This window comes from Gymnogyps californianus, chromosome 19 (assembly GCF_018139145.2).
Source record: "Gymnogyps californianus isolate 813 chromosome 19, ASM1813914v2, whole genome shotgun sequence".
Lineage (NCBI taxonomy): Eukaryota > Metazoa > Chordata > Aves > Accipitriformes > Cathartidae > Gymnogyps > Gymnogyps californianus.
In genome coordinates this window covers 12771618-12793054 of record NC_059489.1, presented here as the reverse complement: position 1 = coordinate 12793054, position 21437 = coordinate 12771618, and the positions used below count along the sequence as shown (strand labels likewise).

Genomic DNA, 21437 nt, shown 5'->3' with positions numbered 1-21437 from the left:
ATTTGGCCTAGAAAGGCTTTTTGATGGTTCTTGTGGGACACATCTGCTTGAAACAGTTGAGTGGGTGGAAAAGACGAGGAAATAGGGCTAAGATTTCTTTGGAGGATTATTGCCCAGGTACGACAAGGTAGCAGAGGGCCTGTGATATTTGTCAGTCAGAATAAGAGAAGGCTCTGAGGTCAAATGGACTGGAGCACAGCACAGTGTCTGCACGGGCTACTTAAGTGAAAAATTTCCATATTTGCGTCTGGTCCAGCAGCTTCTTAGTTCACGAATGGAACATTTAGACGAAGACTAGAGCTTGAGACATACAGCTATGGAAATGAAAAGAGAGGAGTGTTCACCTACCCGTGGCCTCACATGGTCACCTCTGCTCCTCCAGCTCTGCCACCTCAACTCCTGGAGACTCTAGAGTGGACTCTCCTCTCCCACAGTGTTCACATCTCCCTGCTTGTAGAGGGGAAGATCCTGGCTTTGCTTGGGCCAAGAGAGAATGGAAGAGCCCCAGAACAGTAGCAGGGACTGCCTCCCCATCAGCCATGTGTGTTTCTCTTCTCTTCACAAGAGTCACAAACTTCAGTCTCTGAGAAGGTCAGCAAGGCCAGTATTTTCACAGAGATTGCCTTCTGTGAAGAAATATCCAGTGACTGAGCTGAGGAGCTTGGAGGTAGTCAGGGGAGAGAAGTGTCCATCAAGCAAAGGGGTCAGGAGATGAGGTGTGAGCCTTTTCTTTCTCGTCCCTCCCATGCCATGAACTGCCACCCTGATCCATAGACAATTCTGGTTGGTGCCCAGAAAGATTTTGCCCAAGGTTGCATGGTAATGACCATCTGAACCATGGAGACTCTTATTTATTCCTTCCCAGCTCAGTTTCCGTCAAATAAAGCCCCAGTACTTCTCACAGATGGAGTCCTTTCTGAACACAGTCTCCATCAGGCAGGGCAGAAGAAAGCTCATGAACTAGGACCAGCAGCCCCAGGAGAGTCTGGGAAAGAGAAAGGCCACATGGCCACACCTCTGAGGCCTACCTCTAAATCCCACCAACAGAAGATGGCATGCTCCTCCTGCCTACCCTGCACCAGAAAAACCTGGTGCTGCATCATAAGCCTTCACTCAAGACTCGAGCTCACAACAACCTACAATCATTGTATGCTACAGGACCGACATGTTGAGCTGGGAACGTCATTAAGGCCAGGAGGTGGGAGGTATTTGAGGGGAGGGAGAAGGGCAGAGCTAATTTAAATGAAGTTTAGTGAAGAGCCATGTAGGAAAAGACTCAGTGCGGGAATGTAGGACATGAAGAGGGAAGTACTGTGTGGGAATGTGTTCAGAGCCTGAAGTCAGTTGCCATTTCACCTGGAGGAGGGGGCATGCCTGCCATTTGGATTGGCAGCACGGGTGTGTGCATGTGGTGGGGTTTTGAGTGCACACCATGGATGGTGAGTGCTGGAGAGTGTCCAGCACTAACAGTTACAGCACGGGGTCTGGCTGGCCTTCAAAACCTCTGAGACCATTTCCTGGCCACAGAAGTATGTTCTAGTGTGAGTTAGTTCTACAGAATTTGATAGGAACACAAATACAGGGGGAAAAAAACCAAACCAAAACAAAATCAAAACCAACAAAACCAAAGCAAAGCCCAATCTGGCTAGAAAACCAAAGACAAAACCCTCACAAATTCTGGACCCACAAGTCTACGTTTTAAAGATTTTACAAATATACAGTATCTAATTAACATTATATCAGATGTACAACATGCCCATTTATTATAATTAAGCTGGATATATAATTTGTATGCATGAAATGTAACTGTCTTCATGGTTAGAATTGGTACTCAGTAGAATTGGAATTTGGAAGTTTTTCTTGGGGGGGCCATTACATGGAGAGAAAATCACGGAAAATTACCGACCTGCTTTTTGGTAGACAGACACCCTTAGCTTTGTGCTTCTGCTGAGGGCTAGAAAAAGACTTGCTACATATGGAGTTCTAGGTTGTAACTGAGAGGAGAAAATATGTTCAGAAACAGGGGAACTGGGCCAGTGGAAAATGCTATCAGGAAAATAAACTTCTGGGGAGAAATCCAGACTTGGTGAAATGTGTAGTAGCCTTGCCTTGCAGGGGTCTCAGTGGAGTCAGGACTTCCCCCAGCACAGGTCAGCAGTGCAAAGCTGAACGAATTCTGGTGCTTTAGGTTCAGCAGTGGCAAGAAGCTGGAGGAAGAGAAACCCTATTCCTCCTTCCTATTTACATGTTGGAGACACCAAGATACTAGAATGAGTGGAGAAAAGGGTCTAACAAGCATTTCAGCATATTTGTGCTTATTGAACACATCAACCCCACTACTTCCTACATTGAGAGAGCAGGCGATTTGTAGGCACTAGTATATTTTTATCTTATGAGTATATTTAATATAAACTAAAACTTTATATTCTCAGCCAGGTTATTCTTGTCCCTAGATCTGCCAGTCCCTTAGGAAAGTCTGCCCTTGAATTTGCTCCAAGGGTGAGGAAGAACCGATGTATGGGTGCTGGCTGATATCGAGCGGTCTGGAGGTGATCCCCAGCAGCCAGAAGCTTACCTACTTGCTACAGAAAGGCCAAACATGAGGGCTGGCATGAGGACTGAGAACAGGGCCCCTTCCCACCAGGATGGGGTGCTGCATTTCCTCCTCCCTGTCTTGGGCTGCATGAGACTGCTTCTACCTGTAGCAACTGAAAAGTCCTAAATTCCTAAAAACAATGAGATAATGCAGGTGAGCCCTTGGAAGGAGCCAACTACTAGTATGGCTTTCTTTGACAGAAACTGATGCACATCAGGAAATTTCCTCTATTATCCCTCACTATCGTCTGCTTGCTTGCTTGAGTTCTTCTTATGTCACCAATGAAGGGGTGGCTTTAAAAACAACAACGTGGATGGGACTGTCAGAGAAGTCTTTTCAGACACTGAGTTATTAGAGGTTATCTTGGCCTATAAGGCCACTGCAGTATGGGGTGCTGTGGCCACCCCAGTCCTTAATGAGTATCTACAATGCACGAAGTCATATCAAACAGTCACCTCTGTTTTGCTCGCTGTGCGGTAGTGATGGTGGTGTCCTGGAATATAATGCAGTTGTTCTACCGTGTTGTGCCGTCGGGAGGCAAATGCTTGGCGCTTGGCGGAGGTTGGGTTCATACCTAAGGTATTGTACAAGTTATTTGAGGCACTAGGATGGGAGTGCATTTTTGTCATCCTGTAGCGATCCAAGACGGGTGTTGATACGAAGACGTCTGTGTGTGACAATGCCCGTGACATAGACTGCTCGGGGTACCCCGACCGCTCCGGGGAGAGCAGGGGGTCTTGGGAGTGGAGGCGCTCTGCGGACAGAAGCTGCTCATCTGAGAGGATCCGTTCATAGGACAGGCTAAATTCCTCGGGCATGATCCTCTCAGGAGACAGCACTCTGTCCTGGGACATGGCCCTGATGGGACGGCGGGGCCTGTCCCTGTGGTTGGTCTGTTGAGACATTTTGATGACGTTGATAGGGAGTGTGCCCCGGGCTGCCAGGTCGGGCAGGTGTCTCCTCCTCATGTAGTATTCATCAGCCTCTTTGTCAGCTGTGGGAAAGGAAAGGGAACAGTTAGAAATGTCAGAGCGTTGTCCCACGGGGTGAAAAGGGGCTGTGTACAGCACACAGCCTTGGAGCAGCCTCCTGGTGAGACCCGAGGGACCTTCTACCAGCAGCTGGACCTGGACATGGACATCCATGTCAGAGTGCTGCCTGTCAAAGAGATGCCAGCCCTGTGTGGGTTGTGTCGCCATGGGCTTTTGGCAGACAGAGAGTTATAATTGCATGCAGACAGGTATAAGTACCTGTGCAATGCATGACACCTTCTTGCACCATGACAGAACAGACTCCATATGCTGTAGAGTCCAGACCATGGTATCGCATGATGTACACGAACGGTGAGTTATGGAGAAATTATCAAATGTCACCTTCACAATACACTTATAAAGAAAGCACAGGGAAGGTAAGCTGAGGCAGGGAAGTTCTCCATTTGAGGAAACTCATACCTTGTTTCTGGCCTTAGATGTGGATGCGCTCTGGAATCCATGAGTGACCTCATCACAATCTTAATTACTATTTTTGAATATTTGTAAACGTGATCACAAAGCAGGTTTTGTGGGCATGGGATGCTCCCTATGAGACACTGAATCACCTGCCTAAGGTTTCATTTTCCATTTTTTCAGACACCTTGGTTGATATAATAGAATTTATCCCATGGAAAGCTTCTTGCTAACTTTGCTTCTTCTGTGTCTTAAACAATCTCTTTGTTGCTCAGAAACTCAGCGGACACCCACCCTCCTCTTTTTGGCTTTCAGACAAATGCCTCAGACTCAGAGAGGATGTTGGCTACTGCAGATGTATCCTGATACATCACTTTAATCATACAGCAGCTGGAATGTCCTGATTCGACCAACTTGTAATTTGAAGAAGCAAAGCCACAATTATTTCAGATTTAAAAAAAAACCACAACAGAAACACAAAAACTTTCTAGTAAACCCATTTGATGTTCATATGCCTTAAATTGGGGTACTGGGATTACCTGCCTGGAAGGAGGATTAGCAGTCCATGGGCTTCAAGCCCAGTGCAGCTTGTGAACTGTCATGATGTGTCTGTGGCTGCGGAGGCGTAAAGCGCGGAACATCAGTCCCTTACCAGAAGTATACTGTCATAAGTGGAAGAGCACAACACTGGCCTCCGTGGGTCAGGGGATGAAGGCATGTTTAATGCTCAACACGGATCATCTGTATGAGCCTTCTTCCTCATTTCTTTGACTGAGATGTTTTCTTGATGTGTCCAAAAGCATCTCCCATCCTTTCTGGCTCATCAGTGACTTCAGAAGACCCCAGAGTGAGACCCATCCCAGACACCCGGCAGGTAGCCATCCTCTCCTTGGAGAAGACAGCACAACACCCACTGGTGTGCAGGAAGGGGATTCCTCATGCAAAGGTAAAGCAAGTTTCTCCACCTTACAGAGGAAACAAGGTTTCTTGCAAAATAACCTTATGGGAGCAGCCTGGCATAGAGACTACAGAGCTGGGAACACACATGCATGACCCAATACGCATTTTCCCTACCAGTCTTGAGCTAAGTGTTAATGGGTAAAGACATCATCTCCTATATGACCTGGCCAGCTCCTGGGACCTGTCATAAAATTCCTTTGGACAGTCTTTTGCTCATAAGACAAGTATGATAAAGATACATGATAACGATAATAAAGAGGAACCCCATTGATTTTCTCAGCTTCAGTATTTCATTCAGTAGTAGGTGATGTAAGATGGGAAAGTATCAGATGGTGGCAGAGGACTTTCTGAGGATGTTTGAGTGATAAAAAGAGCAAAGCTCTGCTGCAGGACAGTCTGGGCAATCATGAGGCGGGTGAGGTAGATGGTCCCACTTCCGATGCTTAGAGTCTCTGTAGGCATTCAAGAGACCTAGTAGTTAAATATGGTGTGGAAATTTCGTATTTCCTCTGACATAGCCATAAATCTATAGGTTTTATGTACCACATTGGCTGAGAAATGAAGACAATTGGCTGGCTGTCCCATGAGGCAGAGTGCTTTAGGAGTAAATGTCAATGCCTTATGATACGTGATTGGTGCTGACAACATCCCAGAAGTTTGCTCACAAGACAACAGTTACACATTGATACCTTAAGGTCTTCAGCCAAACCCTGGAGTGAAGTAAGCATTCTGTGCTGGATGATCTCTCTCACTAATTTCCTCATCTCCTCTCCCACACACGTTCCGTGCTCTCTTCAATGCCCCCTGGACCCTGCTCCTCATGGTCCTGCGAACAGTCCACATATAACCCAGAGGATCTGTGAGGAGGATGGTTGATCCCCCTGTCTCAGCATCCCAAAGTACAAGCTGAGAACATGTGTGTTGGCACCGCTGTTGCTGCAAACCTCTTCTTTACAGCCTACATGCCACCAAGGCGTGCGGATTACCCAGAGCTCTCCTGTACTGGCATGCTTGCTGCTGATGGGATTTGCTCTCCAGAGGTTATATTGTAGGAATGAGTCTTTTTTTGCAATCAGAAACTTCCTGGAAGTGTATCTCATTGCAAATGTCAGACAGAAGCTCCCCTGGCCTCAAAGTCTTGTGTCTTTAAAATCACCTCCTAGGAAGACTGAGAAGGACTGGGGAAATGCTATATGGCCACAGTAATTTTAGACATTTTTATTCTAGAATGTGGCCATAGACGGACTTGCACACACTTAGTGTGCACAGGCTTGATAATGATGCTTGAGGCTGGGTGCAGAATAGGAGCTAAGCAATTAGCACTCTGGCACTTGGCCTCTGCTCTGGATGAGAGAAGTTCCACTGGATTTGTCCAAGTGACTCTAAATAGATGTAATTAAAGCAGAGAACATCCCAAATGGAGATGTGCTTGGATGCTCACACCTGGCTGTGGTAATTGCCAGCAGGAGCTAAACCAGCTTATGTGAAGTTTACCGTGGTCTGAGTCTGCTAGTGAGGTGGCAGAATCAGTTGATTAAAAGTGGTTTGAAGTTATTCCTTGCTAATTTAGATTTAAAAAGCAGCATGCTCTACACTTTAAAAAGTTTTACCAATTAGGAGCATTAAAAATATCCTTTCCTTCCCTCTTCCATTGCTGTAAACAGTGTAGAAATCTGCATGGCCTTTTGCTGGCAGTGGCTAAACCATTCAGGGAACTGATTTCATTTCAAAGGTGGTTCTAAGCTCGTACAGGCTGCCTCCTCCCATGATGCTGAGAGACACATGTAGATGTTGGCACAGTTATTCCAGGAACATTTTCAGTTGTAGACAAACTTCATATCTCCATCTCAAAGGAATCAAAGCCGAAACGGCAGTTTCCCGTGAACAACAAGCTGGTTTAAGCAGGCACCAGACAGACGTTTAACAGGCTGTTGCCTCTGAAAGGTGGTGTCAGTCCATGAGTGTTGCTGAACCAGTCATGGAGAATGTAGCTTGACGAGAGGCCGAGTGTGTTATATCACACGTGTGCCTTTGCGCTGAGGGAGAAGCTCAGCACAGCTCTGTAACTGCAGCATTTCTGCACCCAGGGAAAGCAATGAAACGAATACAGCTCCAGGCTTTTGAGATTGGAGGCACCAGGTGCTTCAACCCGTTGGTGGGGGTGGGAACTGTGGTTGCATAGTTTTCTAAAATCAAAATGTCTCCAGGACCTGAAACCATCCGGTCTGATTCAACTCATCCTCATTGCACCAGCAAGTTCACTGGGACAGTGAGGCTCTGATACTGCTACCCCTCACCTTTTCATTGATGCTCATAAGATAACTGACATTTGTAATTTTTGCCAAAATGAAACTACAATCAAATATGTTTCTCCCTCATGGATGTGCTGAAAAATTAAACAACGTGTCCTAAGTGGATTCCAAAAGGCCAGAAATGATAAGCAGACAGAAAGAAATCACTGATGTATTGATTGACAGAAATCTCTCTTTTTTTAAGTCGATCTCATACTTCTGGGGCTTCACTCATGTTTTTCAAACATTTGGAAGTGGAATTACTGGAAATCACATTTTCTGCACAATTTCTGGGCTTTTTTCTTCCCCCCGCCCTTTCTTTCCTCCTTTGACAGTTTCTAGAACACTGACCAGGGCTGGTCTCACCAATTTCAGGATTGTTTGAGTGCTTCGTCTGACTTGGCTTTAGGATAAGCTGATTTGCCCTCAGATAGCTTTTTTTTCCCTCCCATTTGGAGGGAGAGCCCCAAATGAGTGCTCTTACTCACACATCTCACCTCAACATGTCTAAGATGCCATCGCAGAAAGGCAGAGCACAGCTCCTCTGACACTGATTAGAGAAACAAGGTACATTTGTGGCATTCTGGGAAGAGAATGCGGAAAAGCCAAGGATGTTTTTTCTTCCCATGCTTGTATGTTATGTGCATACGTGTATGTATGTAAGGCCATCATAGTAATTTATTTGTTTTTCTTAAAGGTAATTTCTTTGCTTTTCTTTCTCTGCGGTTCCAGTGTATTTCCTCTTCAGGCTTGTCTCTCTTGTTTTAATTGGCTTTAACATTTTCAAGCTGCCTAGTCATTTGTGATGATTCTTTAGCCAATACCAAGTGGTTTATTATGCCTGAAAATATTAGCTTCCTTCCTGACTGACCTTTTTCACTTAGCTGGAAACAGCAATTCCCTGGAGTGCTGGGCAGGACAGAATTAATACGGCTGCTCTTGCTCAGCCGTGTGTTCCCACACCCACCCACCCACCCACCACTGCTCTTCCCACATGCCAGCCTGACAGGGCTGCCAGGGCAAAACTGGCAAAGGGCTTCCCACAGAGGTGGTACCCTGCGGGATCCCTCAAAGGAGTACCCTCAAAAATCCTCCTACCTGGCTTCACAGGTGGCAACCCCAGATGGGTTTCCTGTTGTCTGTGCCTTGAAGAGCTGGGGAGGTAAAGAGCCATGGAAGCAGTAAGCTCACTGCTTGCATGGGACCTGGTTCTGGCTGGCTTCTATGCAGCCAGCAACCTGTTTCCTACTGCTCCTAAAAGGCCTGGACGATCTTCAAGCCCTTGTTCTGGAAGGAGAAGAAGCCATGGTGCTGCTTTCTCAGTCAAATGACAGCAGAGGTGAGTGCCTGCCCTGTCAATCCAGCGGTGAGGAGCTCCCCTCCCCAAGCTGGGCACATTCCCCAGGGACACACAGGTGCAGGCAGCAGGTATAGCTCATCTCTTCCTTGTTGCATGAATCACTTAGATGAGTATCCTAAAGTGGGATGCACTTCATTAAGCTCTAGGCATCAAAAATTAAGCTTGTTATCCAGCAAGAGCTAGGTAGCTTACCAGAGCAACTCTGGTGTCAATGAGAGACTGGGACCTTCAGAGGGTTCATACGGAGATGACTGTCCTTCACTGGTTATAGTGATGCCTGCATCAAACAGACGGACAAGATGCCTGATTGCTGGATGGCTGAAGCCAGGTGAGATGGATCTGACCATGCTCTTGCTGAGCTCTGTCTCCTCATCTCTGGCAATGAGATACTAAATACTATTTCTTCCTGGATATGCCTTGATTATTCAATTTAGATGTTCTTGGGCACAAACTGTCTTTCACTATCTGTCTCTGCTAACTGTGGGAAAATAAGTGACTTTTAGCTGCCTGGCAAGCCTGAAGAATTCCAGACAAACAGCTGAAACAGATTAAAAAAGTATCTAATCCCTTTTGTTTTACTTGAAAAGAAATATTATGTTTGTTAATGAGCTCTTCACAACATTCATTTTTTTTAACCATGGCAGGGAGTTCATTAGAAACAAGTGATTTTAAATATGAAAAATAAACCCCCAATAATTCATTTGCAAAGCCCAGCATTTAGATATTACTGTTTCTGGTTTTTGTGTTGCCTTTAGCTCCTTCATATGGAATAGGAAAATGATATTGCTGGCGTTTTACAAGGGAAGGTCTGGGAGCTGGGTGCCTATTTTCCTTTAGCTCTGGAGAAGACCAGCTATAAGAAAGTGATTCAGTGATTCTAGAGGTGCTGAGTATATGCAAGCCCAGTGGGAGCATGGAGTGCTTAGCACTTCTAGAGCTGAAACTGCTTATTTAGTTACTCAAACGTATAGTGTCAGGCAGTTAGTTTGACATTTGTCAGGTGCTTTGCAAGAGGATGGGTTGGTGCCTTGCAAAGATGACTGAACTACATCTAGACCTGCCATTAATGGGTAAATAGCTGGTATTCCCATTGCAGTGTGCAGGGATTCCCTTCTAGGGTTGATGCTGCTGAAAAGTTAAGGGGGTGAATGAACCCCACTCTAGCTGACGGCCAAAGACTAATGTTCTTAAATTTGTGTTGACTGTCAGGTATCCTCTGAATGTGGACAGGGACGCTAACTGTCCAGAGGGTCAGGAAAAGCTCAAGAGAGGATCACTGACTATGCTCAGCACATTCTTGAGGTCATTTAATCTTGGCACCTTAACACAAGCCTATTTTTGTCATTTTAGATGAATATCTAGGAAATGCAGTGCTAGAGTTCAATTCTTATTCCCTTCTGCTGCGATCTACTGAGGGGCAGGTTGGACAGGTAGGGGCCTGTCCTTTCTTCAACTGCTGAGCAAAATTTTCTGCACCCGATGGGTCAGACTGCTAAGAGACCACTTAGTGGTCTCTTACTGCTCAGTGCACAGATGGCATTGCTTGGTGTGAGTGAATTTATACTCAGTGTGAGTCAGGTAAGCATTGTAGGAGCAGGTAGAGGATAGTGTTCAAATCTGACATACATTTCCAGATGTTGGCTGTGGAAGGGGTGGGAGTTTCAGTTAGCATTCATTTGTGGTTTTTTAATGTTTCAGTGAGATACATCAATAACATTAACATGGAGCTCAAGGAGATTTCACTGAGCATGTATGCATGATATGTAAAGCAATAAAAGAACCACAGGCTGGAAGAGGTCCTGACCATCCCCTGAGTCATGACAGGAGCAGCCATTGATGCTGTTCCTAGTGGGCACTTCTCTAACCTGCTCTCAATGATGCCAGGACAGAGATGTCCCAGACTCTGAATAGGATGTACCCCAGGTAATCCCAGGCACTGCAAATCAATTACAAATGAAACAGCAGGTTTGGGGGCTATCCAAAGGGTATATTTTTTGTGCTGAGAAATTTTCATTTCAGCTGAGAAATGAAAATAAATCATCACTGCAAAATGGAAACATTTTAAAGCAGTAATATTAGAATGCCCTGATTTCAAGGGTTTTCCGATATCAGATAGCATCATCAAAGCTGCTCAAAAACATGGACAGTTCATCAATGGGATGCAGCGAGGGAAAAATGCTTATGGTTGGGAGTGTGAGATCCAAATGTTACCAGGGAACAAAACTCATGGCAGAAGCAGAGTTATGCACATGGCACACTGAACAGGGAAGATGGCAGGCTCCAATCACAAAATACCTCATCTCTGTTCTCCAACACAGTTAAGCGCATGCTTACTTTTAAGCATATCAAATATATTTGCTTTAATGTTAAAAACGTACATAAGTACCGTGTTGAAGTGCCAAGGAGTGGGCTGAGATTTTTACGTGCTACATTGCCATTCCATTTTCTCTTCTGAAAAATATTCCACAGAGATTTCTTATGGACAGTCCAAGGGCTTCCCTGCCATTTAATTTTGTGTGTCTCACTTAGCTGGCTAAATTGGGATTGCAGATTTTATATAGACTAAGGAAGTAGGATCTGCCCTTCATCCTCACCTACCTTCAATGAAGCTATTGCAAGTATAAACACCTAAGTTATTTCTCTAAATTAGGCAGTGTGAATACATGGCTGCATCAAAAAAATGCTCATGGAAACATACATACAAACCTAGTGTCAGTCTGGAGAGAGCATTTGCCCACACAAATATCACTTATTTCATAATCCCACCAAAGCTGAAGAGTTTGCCATCAGCAAAGGTGATGGGCTGGAGCATCACAGGAAAGTTGGCAGAACAAAGCAATACATAAAACAGCAAGAAAGAACAGATACTAACTAGTGTGAACAGGGTAGTGAGCAACATGCTGAAATATCAGAGACGCACCATGGATCAGTGTACAACACAGGTCAGGACCAGATCCGGAGATATACACCGTGAAATATGGCAGATCGCAGCACTGCTCAAGGCAGGCAGATGTGCTCCTACTGAAATAGATGCTCCCAACCATTTCAGCAGCTTTCTTTTGGCCTGAGTTTTTCATCTGGTTCCAGCTACTCCCATGGATGGTGAGATATCTGCCCTGGGTATGAGGAGGTGAGCTCAGCTGATCTGAGGCAGCCAACTTGGCTCATCTCGGCTCCGGCAGAAAGAAAAAGGATTCTCAGATGACTCTATCAGGAGCAGATACGAGGCAGAGTAGCGGGAGGCAGCACAGCAAGGAGGTCAGTAAGCAAATAACCACATGTGCTCTCACAGTAATGAAGTGACTCTTTCTCTATACTCTTCCTTGATGGGAAGCGACAGCCAAAGAATCATTACTGGAGATACCAACTTGGGCAGTACAACGACAGAGGGAAGAAGGTTATTGCCTTAACATTGTGCCCACTGCGGCTTACAAGCAAATGAGATACAAAGGAAATGAAATGAGCTGACACCTACTTAGTCTCTTCAGAGAAGAATATTTACTTGGGTTTGTCTTGACAGCAGACTCATAGGATGGTGGGAGGTGAGAGAGGTTCTGGAAGGACCGGGAGAAGGACAGATCATAGGGTTCGGTTGCAGAAGTAAGGATGTTGTTCATTCGCGGCTTGTCTGGAAAAAAAAGAAAACAGAGAAAGGCATGTCTACAGTGCACACCAAACTAAGGTGAGAGAGGCAAGCCATTCCCACAAACTCCAGCAGGGAGAAGAGCTGTATCTGAGCCAGCCATAGTGACAGGCTGTTGGACATAATTCAAACTGGCACCGCCAGATCAGTGAAAAATGGATCCTGTGGCGTTGTTTCCTTGTCCACAGTGATTATGGAGAGAAGCAAACTGCTGCCTCGAAAGCGCCTGGATCAACCAGCTCTCCTCACAGCAGGATGGTGGGTCCGGTGGACTGTTAGTCACCTCACTTACCTTGGAGGGCTGTGTCATGATGCTGTGAACTGACCCCACTGCAGCCTGCATGAGTTCAGGCAGCATCATCTACCTTTACCCCAGCAAGCTGTGCTTTCCCCACCCTCAGAGACATGGGAATGAGTCTATGGGGTTATTTTAACTAGGGCTGCTAATCAAATTACTCTTTCACCGTGCCAGATTTCTCATTAATGCTCTAAACCTGGAGGCTCCCGGGCAAAGCTGGTCCATGGCCCCAGGAGTTCTGGTGGGCTCTAGAGACGTCCATGCTTCACATGCACACAGGAAAGTGTGAAGTGGAGCTGTGGGGTGCACATCAGGGTGCAGTCAGAAGACAAGGCAAGGTTTGGAGAGGTTACTGAGGCGGGAAAGGAGGTGCCATCCCTGAGGGCTGGAGGATGCCCCTCTACTTATTTTCATTTTGTTGGTCACTGAGGGAATCCCCAGCCAGTGTCAAAATGCCCGCTGTCAGGATGCTAATGCTGAGGGCACTGTCAATAAAGATTAGCACTGAGCCTGGATGTTAAAATTCAAGTCCAGACAATCTGCAGAGTTTTGAAATCATGGTCCTTTGCTGCAAGCTGGATGGAAAATGGTCTTTCATCAGCTCGTCCAAGGGATAGGGATCTGTTGAATTGCATTTATAACTCCCAGGTGTTCAGATATTAAAATAGGCAGATACAAGAGTATTAAAAATAGCAGGAGCTTCAATTATTAGAAGCAAAGCTAGAACAGACTACAGTGGGCTCTGTCGGAGCTTGCAGCAGTGATGGGATTGCATTAACTGAGTCAAAAGGCCAAGGAGGTGGCCACTTCAAGTATGGTCTGAAAATGAAATCAGAGGGCTAAATTGTCTGATGCAGCTGAGGAACGGCAGAATGCCCGAGTCTCAGGTTCACAGATTCCTGTTGTGCACCCATCGAAAGTGTGCTCATGAAGAGCAATGCAACATGTGCTCAATATGCACTCTTGTGCCTCAAGACCCCTCTTACCTCCTCTGAACCGTGGACTGGTTGAGATTAAAGCTCAGATTCTGCCCAAAAGTAATAGAGCAGCAGGGGAACTTCACCTCAACAAATGTGTTGGCTTTGTGCAGTGTCCAAACATTTGTTAACTTCACCCATCTCCCAGAAAAATTTAAAACAAAATCCACTCAAGTAGAGTGCAGATATTTCAGCAGACATTTTTCCAGACCTGAGTCATAAATTAAACTGTTTCCTGCAAAAAAAAATTGCAGGGGTCAGGCCATCTCCTCCCTTGCTGCCTTTTTCCTGTGTGGAGTCCTCTTTGCATTAGACAGCAGAACATCTTCCTCCTCTCTGAGTGCTTGCATTTCACTACATCCTTGGTGCTCTCTGTTGCCTAGAAATGGACCCAGCAGTTCCCATGCATGTCTGCGCATGGGGATGCAGAGCTGCCTCCACAACTTTTCTCCCACTGTGACTTCACCTGGATATTTTAAACCTTCTGTCACCTACCCTTCACATTGCACACATGCTTCTCAGTCAAAGACAGTCTGAGACAGTCTTGTCTTCTGGCACAAACCTGCTCATGATTTCCCAAAGCCAGCATGGTCAGAGCACTCCTCTGCAGCTCTCAGCAGAGTTACATGCCCAGTGCTCAATTCAGAGGCACCTGAGCCATTTGGAGTATGCCAGGGTATCTAAAAGACACCCACAAAGGGCTGAAAGGAGCCATGTAGGACCTGTCAGAGATCTGATGTCACCCATGTTTAGGGACTTGAATTACAACTACCATGTCAACAAACCCAACACTTGCTCCTTCCAGCCCCTGTCGTCACTGATTCCATGCACTCTGCTGCTCCATGAGCTTCCTCACAACGAAGTTTCCTGCAGAACAAATCACAGCAGTGCACTCTTTCCCAGCTATGTCCAGGACATGACTGTGAGCAGAGGAACAGCTTCCCCTCTCCTTGAGCACCAGTCTGGCACCAGCATGGGATATCCCATCTTGTACGATCCCCCACCGCTGCCAGCACAGTAAGGTGAGGGGGAAGGAAACTGCTCTGTCAGGAACAGGGGCTTCACGCGTTTCAGCAAGCACCTGCATGCTGTCCTCTGGGCTCAACAACTGACAGCCAATGCCAGCCACCCTGCAGAAAAGAAACAGCCCAGCTCTCTGCCAGAGCATCATTTTGTTCCCACTTCTGAGAAATTATGCGGCACTATCTTACAGAATTTAGCAATGGTGAAAATTTCCTCTGAACAATGCAATAACCATCTTGCTTAATAAACTCTTCTTTCCTATTGCTTATGTATGTCTCTGCACTCCTGGAATAGGGTTATTGTCTGGCAAAAAGAACATAGCCCCAAGTGAGCATATAGCTAATGTGTCATCTCTCTGAGAACATTATTTTCTTGCCGATGACTTCAATCCATGTCTAATAGACTGACTGCAGGATTAGGAGGTGCATCATATTCATCAGGGCGCTGGAAACAATTGATTAGATATTATCCAGTAAACAGAGACTATATCAGCATTGAAACTATGTCCCTACTCCTATTTGTACTTGTGTGGCAAGGACCCTGGGGTAACATCTCTTTGCAAATTTCTCAGCCAGAACCTGTATCTAATCTCCATTTTGCATGGAGGTTTGGACATGCTGAAATAAGCCCAGTCATATGTATGGAATTTGTGTTCAGTGCCAAAGCAGAAGCATTAATTGACTGCTTGCATGAGGTGTGTGAAATTAAGTGCCACACATTTATCTGATGGGCTTGGGCAGAATCAGTACATCTTCTTACTGCTTTTTCCATCCAGTCAGTCAGGAACAGACCGTAATGATTTTGGCAAATGAGAAGTCACCTTGAAATCCACTACCTATCATTCAGCAAAATAAGGGATAAACTGAAATGACCAAAGATAATTTCAGATGTCTTTTGCATAATGTAGTTTGAGGGCAAGATCAGAGAACTGAGAGACGCTAGTAAGGAGAAATATCTTGTGCAATTCATATTCTGGGACCAGTTCAGCAGTAGTTTCTTAGTAGTTCTTCACTCCTGCAATATGTTTGAGTCATACTCTTCTCTGGCCTCTCTTCTTTTTGTTTGTGGTGTTTGTTGGCTCCTATGGAAGATGCAGGATATAATTAATTAACAGGATGTAAATAAAAAAGTCTCTGCATTCCCTGCAAGGCAGCCGAGGTTGTACGCTGCTCTGTTCCCCAGCATTCCCACTCATTCCAGTCCAGCTCTACATTCTGGACAATGGGAGATGACCACTGGAAAATGGACAATGTCCCATGGTTACTGGGATTATCTCTGAAAGTCAGTATTAGTCCACATTTTCCTCACCACCATCCTGCAGCCACATGCCATTTTATGCCTCTCTGATACATCATGCATTCTGGGCACAATTTGCAAAGTTATTTGCAGAGGAACATGGAGGAAATGAAGCTCACCCAGGGCATAGCACATACAACAGAGAAGGGAACATCATCCAGCAGTGTCATTTCTCTTGGTTTCTAAATTCTCTTTGCTACAGCCTCGAAGCAACCACACCTTTTTACAGCCAATGCAACATCTTAAAATTCTGCCGGTGCCTCTCTGATTAATTCAGCAGGAGAGGGCTCAACTCTGCAGCATTTCCTCATCTACTGAGCATCAGCGGTTTCACAGTGCTCTGACCAGAGTGCCTTGTTGCTCTAGCCACTGGCATGGCTGGTAGCATGGCACAGCACTGCCAAAAACTCACTAGGCTGCACAATGTTGGCACGATAAGCTCAGGAAGGGAGCAGGCATCTCTGTGGAGCAAGACTCTTCCTTTGCAGCTCTAATCTCTCTTCTTGGACACCTACCAAGCAAGAACTGTGCATTTCTTCTGCTTCATGAGCCAGAATTGTTGGGCCAGTCCAAACCCTGTCGTATTTCTATGAGAACCAGTGGACTCATGGGCCAGGCTCAGAAAGGCTCCCCTGCTCCATTCAGACCAAGCTTTTGCATAAAACTTGAGAAGGTGCCGCCCTGGAGCAGACTGGCAGAGAGCTCTGCACTTGAGGAACCAGGAGCACTGCCTGCACTGACGGACTGCCAGAGGAATATGTTTCCTGCTACATCCTGTATCCTGAAACGGATATATGGCCTGCGGTTGGCATGTCACCCACACGGATGTTAGGGGGCTGCAGTTCCCTCTATGCATTGGGGATTGCAATTACATCTGGCCTCTGAGTGGACATATGGATTCGCTCCTCCGCTTTATGCATGCACTCAACTGCTTTGTAATCTATGAAGGAAAGAAAGTCTCTCTAAGTCAAGGGCGAGCCTCATTCCACTGTCAGTTCTTTGCAAACTTTTTGCAAGCACAGGTCTCAGAAGCAGTTTCAGGATTTCTAAAGCTGGAGACTTGTGTTGTAGAGATTAGACCTGAAGTATTCTTGAAGTGTCTTGCTCTGCCCTTGTTCTTGGAAGACAGTTTCTGTTTCACAGTGTGTTTACATGAGGCACAGAACCTTTCATGTACAAGGACAGGAGCAGATGATACCCAAGACAAAAAAAGTGAATATATGGCAAAGTTTTAAACAAAGCTCAAGTGGCAAAAGGGATGTGCTCCATATTTGCATATGAGTCTGCACATATGTTGTGTGAATTTTGCAAGACATTTCAACAGATGCCTTTTAAAACATTCACCCAGAGAAAGCAAACAATGTCACCTAGGAGAAGCTGATACAACCAAGCCTTCTGCTGCTCAGCTTCAGCTCAGCATAGCTTCAGTCCTCTGTCAAAGCACACACTGCTCCCCCAGCACTGCCTTCTGCTCAGCCATTTGAAGGCTTAGACACAAAGTCTTCTCCAATTCTGATGCAAGCTCTTACAAAGGACTGCATTCTTCAGGAAAATCTGGTAGTAGCTGATGACATTTGGTAGCCTTCTGTGCCAAGACTTAGCACCTCCTGAGCCATCCTGGAAGTGACATGCTGTTACAGCAGGCAAAGAACTGATGTTCACAGACTTGAATTAAAATTTATAACATATATCTTAAGTGTTTGTGGGGGGAGCTATGTGTGTTTTCACACTTCTTTTTTTATGTTACAAACACTGTTATTAATAGTCTTTTACATCTCTCATGAAGAATCTCAAAGAGGTTTATGCATTTCCAGGTCAGATCCTCTGTGGTGTAAATCAGCAGCTCTCCAGTGAATAGCTGCCCTCATTCATATGAGCTGGAGATGTGGAATTTTAAATTCAGTCAGTGATAAAAAACCTCTGCATATCGGGATGGTGATAGGATTAGGTCTTTCAGGGCTCATGGCTAAGAAATGAGCAGCAATCTGAAAGCGTAAGATGCAAAGAGGATGAGGTACACCAGCACCGGCAAGATGATGCCCTTAAATGCTACAATATATACACACAGCATAATAATATACCTGAACTGTATCACCCAGGGGCTGTTAACATGAAGATGTTTCTGAGTACACAAAGTGCTTAACTGAACATAGCATAGTTACACACTACAACACAGAGTAAGAGGAATAATGTTGCCAATTAAAATCAAAGGAAAAACTACAGAAAGTAGAATTGCACTTAGCAATCACAGCAAAAGATATATTCACTTCTCCTTGAGTTTGCTGCCTTTTCATGAGGATGCAGAAAACAACACATGGCTCTGGCACCAGAGCAGCCAGCATGTAGAACTGTGCAGAACGGGGACTACGACTCATTCTTGCTGAATTTGAGACCGTGCAATTGAAAACTGTCAGCCTGTTAACTCCTTCCACCTCTGCAAGTGCCTCATGCTCAAAGCTTGCCATTGCATGGAGGGGAAGCTGGTTCAAAAAGGAAAATGCATCAGCATGTTTGGTCTTGGCAGCAGACAAGCAAGGTGAGTAAGCCAACACTAGCTCTAGCCACTGAGAGAAACAAATCAACCGTCCTGAATGGGCTATGTGTGACTGTTTCCTTTCAGCCCTTTGGGACTAGGGTGAGGCACAAGCCCCCAGACAGGCTGGAGGCAGTGCAGGGACCACCACAACCTTCTGGCGGAGTCATAGTGAGCTCCACACTGATAGCACTTCTAGCAATGCAAATGGCAAAAAGCCCCTTTGTCTCAGCAGTTTTACATGCTCTGATTTTTATGCTGCTGTGATTTTGCCTCCAGAACTTTTGGGTTTTTTCACCAGTCTCACATTCACTAGGAATAAAGACACTGCTTCCCTTGTTTATGGTTTGAGACCTGTTGCTTCTGTAAGAGGAACTTGAGGTCAGCGTCAGAGCTATTGAGCTCATGTTGGCCCTTTGTTTAACTGTATTGTCACAGAGAGAAGCTCCTCAGGTTCCTCCCACAGGGGAGGGTGGAGACACAGTTACACACCTGGTTTTTACTCTATGAGCCTCAGTGTTTTATGTACGATAGTCACTTGCTGGGTGGAACATGGGCCATGTCATGGGTGGCATAAGAGTATTCATCTGCAAGTTAAGGCCTCCGTACTTAGCAGGTGGGCTGCACCTCGAGTTGGGAGACTGTTTTAGCCCTGCCATACTAAGACCATGAAAAGAGTGACTTCTTTGTCCAAACACACAATATATTTAGTCTAAAAAGCAAAGACCAGTTGCTTCAGTGCTGAGCACTTTAAAGGAAGTTGCCATTGAAGTCCTTTATCTGTTCTCAGCCCCAGGGTTGTTCTCTGCCCTCTACATCACTGACTAAAGGAAGGTCAGCACACATGTCATCAGAGGCTGGTCACATCACGTAAGTCCAACCATGACCCCAACAAACCAATACATCCCCTGCACAGAGGTTGGCTCTGCACTGTAGGACATCATTGTTAGCAAATTCTCAGGTCAAGACAGGTAAATGGCAATCCTGATTCACAAGCGACTTTGCTCTAATCTGCTTTGTAATTGGGTAACTGGAGCTGTATTGCAACACAACAATCTGTGTACTTTGCTTTGCAAGGCTGGTGTGCAAAGCAGCTGAATCATCAAGTGGTATCCCCATCACAAATGGCAACTTGTATGCATCAAAAAGCTAGCACTACGTTGTCCAGTCCTGTCAGATTACCTGGTTCATCTCTCGTCCCACTTTCATTAAAGCCTTGCTGCTTTGCAGAAAGAGCAGTGTACATAATGTGTCTATTTGTTCTGTAGGTTATATTCTAGAGATCTGATTATCTTCTAATTTCCTCACATATATTTCTACTGGGGATAAATCTAATTTAAAGAGTCCTTAATTGTTATGATTTTGTAAACAGTGTCTTAAACACAATAGACACAAAACTCTCAACAAATTGCTGGAGGAGATGTGACAGTATAGGGAATCATTTTCATATCTTCTGGGATTGTCCCAAATTGAAGCTTCTGGTCTGATGTTAGAAAATTGATGCAAGAATTATTTCAGCAATATATCCCCAAAGCCCTATTACTGTGTGGGAAGGAAGATGCCCTGGATTTTTGAAATGAAGAAAAGAGAAAGAAGGAAGGAAAGAAAAGAAAGAAAAGAAAGAAAAGAGAAAGACTGAAAGAAAAGAATGAAAAGAGAAAGAAAGAAAGAGAAGAGAAGAGAAGAGAAGAGAAGAGAAGAAAAAAGAAAAGAAAAGAAAAGAAAAGAGAAAAGAAAAGAAAAGAAAAGAAAAGAAAAGAAAAAAGAAAAGAAAAGAAAAGAAAAGAAAAGAAAAGAAAAGAAAAAAAAAAAAAAAAAAAAGAAAAGAAAAGAAAAGAAAAGAAAAGAAAAGAAAAGAAAAGAAAAAGAAAAGAAAAGAAAAGAAAAGAAAAGAAAAGAAAAAGAAAAGAAAAGAAAAGAAAAGAAAAAAAAAAAAGAAAAGAAAAGAAAAGGAAGGGAAGGGAAAGGGAAGGGAAGGGAAGGGAAGGGAAGGGAAGGGAAGGGAAGGGAAGGGAAGGGAAGGGAAGGGAAGGGAAGGAAAGGAAAGGAAAGGAAAGGAAAGGAAAGGAAAGGAAAGGAAAGGAAAGGAAAGGAAAGGAAAGGAAAAAGAAAAGAAAGGAAAGGAAAAAGAAAAGAAAGAGAAAGGATGGATGGATGGATGGAAGAAAAGAAGAAAGAGAAAGAGAAAGAGAAAAAAGAGAGAGAGAGGAAGGAAGGAAGGAAGGAAGGAAGGAATATAAAAAAGACACACACGTACATGCATATGTATATAGGAATTTGTTTAAAGTTCACATAGGTACAGCTATAAAACAAAATTTGCCTCCATCAGAGCAAACCCAGACATCATCTATGGAAAAATACTTGGCCAAATTAAAAACTTGAAGGGAAGCCATTTGTTGCTTATGGTGGTTTACCAAGTATTTTTTGAGATGATTATCAAATGCAATGAACTGACATAAAAATTATGATATGAACTTCCTATTAACTATATTATTTAGCAATGCACTTGTTATTTATATAGATGTAAAAAATGTTTATACAAGTCCCTTTTGGTTAGCATAATTAAATATGCACTAAATATAATGAGATTAAACTTCAGTAGCAGTAAAAAATAAAATTATAAGCTTTACAGAAACAGAGCCCAGGCAGTCAACACATATTTCTGTTATAGCTAGTGCTACACTGCCTCAGTTCTGTTTTGTGCCCCTCACTTCTTTTTTTTTTTCCACATTTTAATGTTTTTATAGGAAAATAATTTTATGTGCTTATTTTGTGTAAAGATTGAATAGCTAAGCAAGATAAATTAATGTATCAAAAGATTTACCTACATTTCATATGTAAAACTTAGTTTTGCTTAGAAACTAGTACGTGAGCACTCACATTCACCTTTTACATACAAAATCACTACATTTCCAAAAACTGCTGTAGAGTTCTTCATTTGCAGCTAAAATCTGCAGCTGATGTAAAACTAAAGTCTAGAGCTAAGGAAACCCACACCAAACTTCTGATTTCAGT

General features: G+C 44.5%; 1 protein-coding gene across 1 annotated transcript in view; it reads right to left on the bottom strand.

The window, feature by feature from the left end:
- Positions 1–3039: 3039 nt before the first annotated feature.
- SHISA6 (shisa family member 6) overlaps positions 3040–21437 on the bottom strand; it is a 260885-nt gene continuing 242487 nt past the window's right edge. Inside the window, 2 exon segments of the mRNA XM_050908561.1 lie at positions 3040–3590; positions 12128–12280. Of these exon segments, the coding sequence (XP_050764518.1) occupies positions 3040–3590; positions 12128–12280 (704 nt within the window).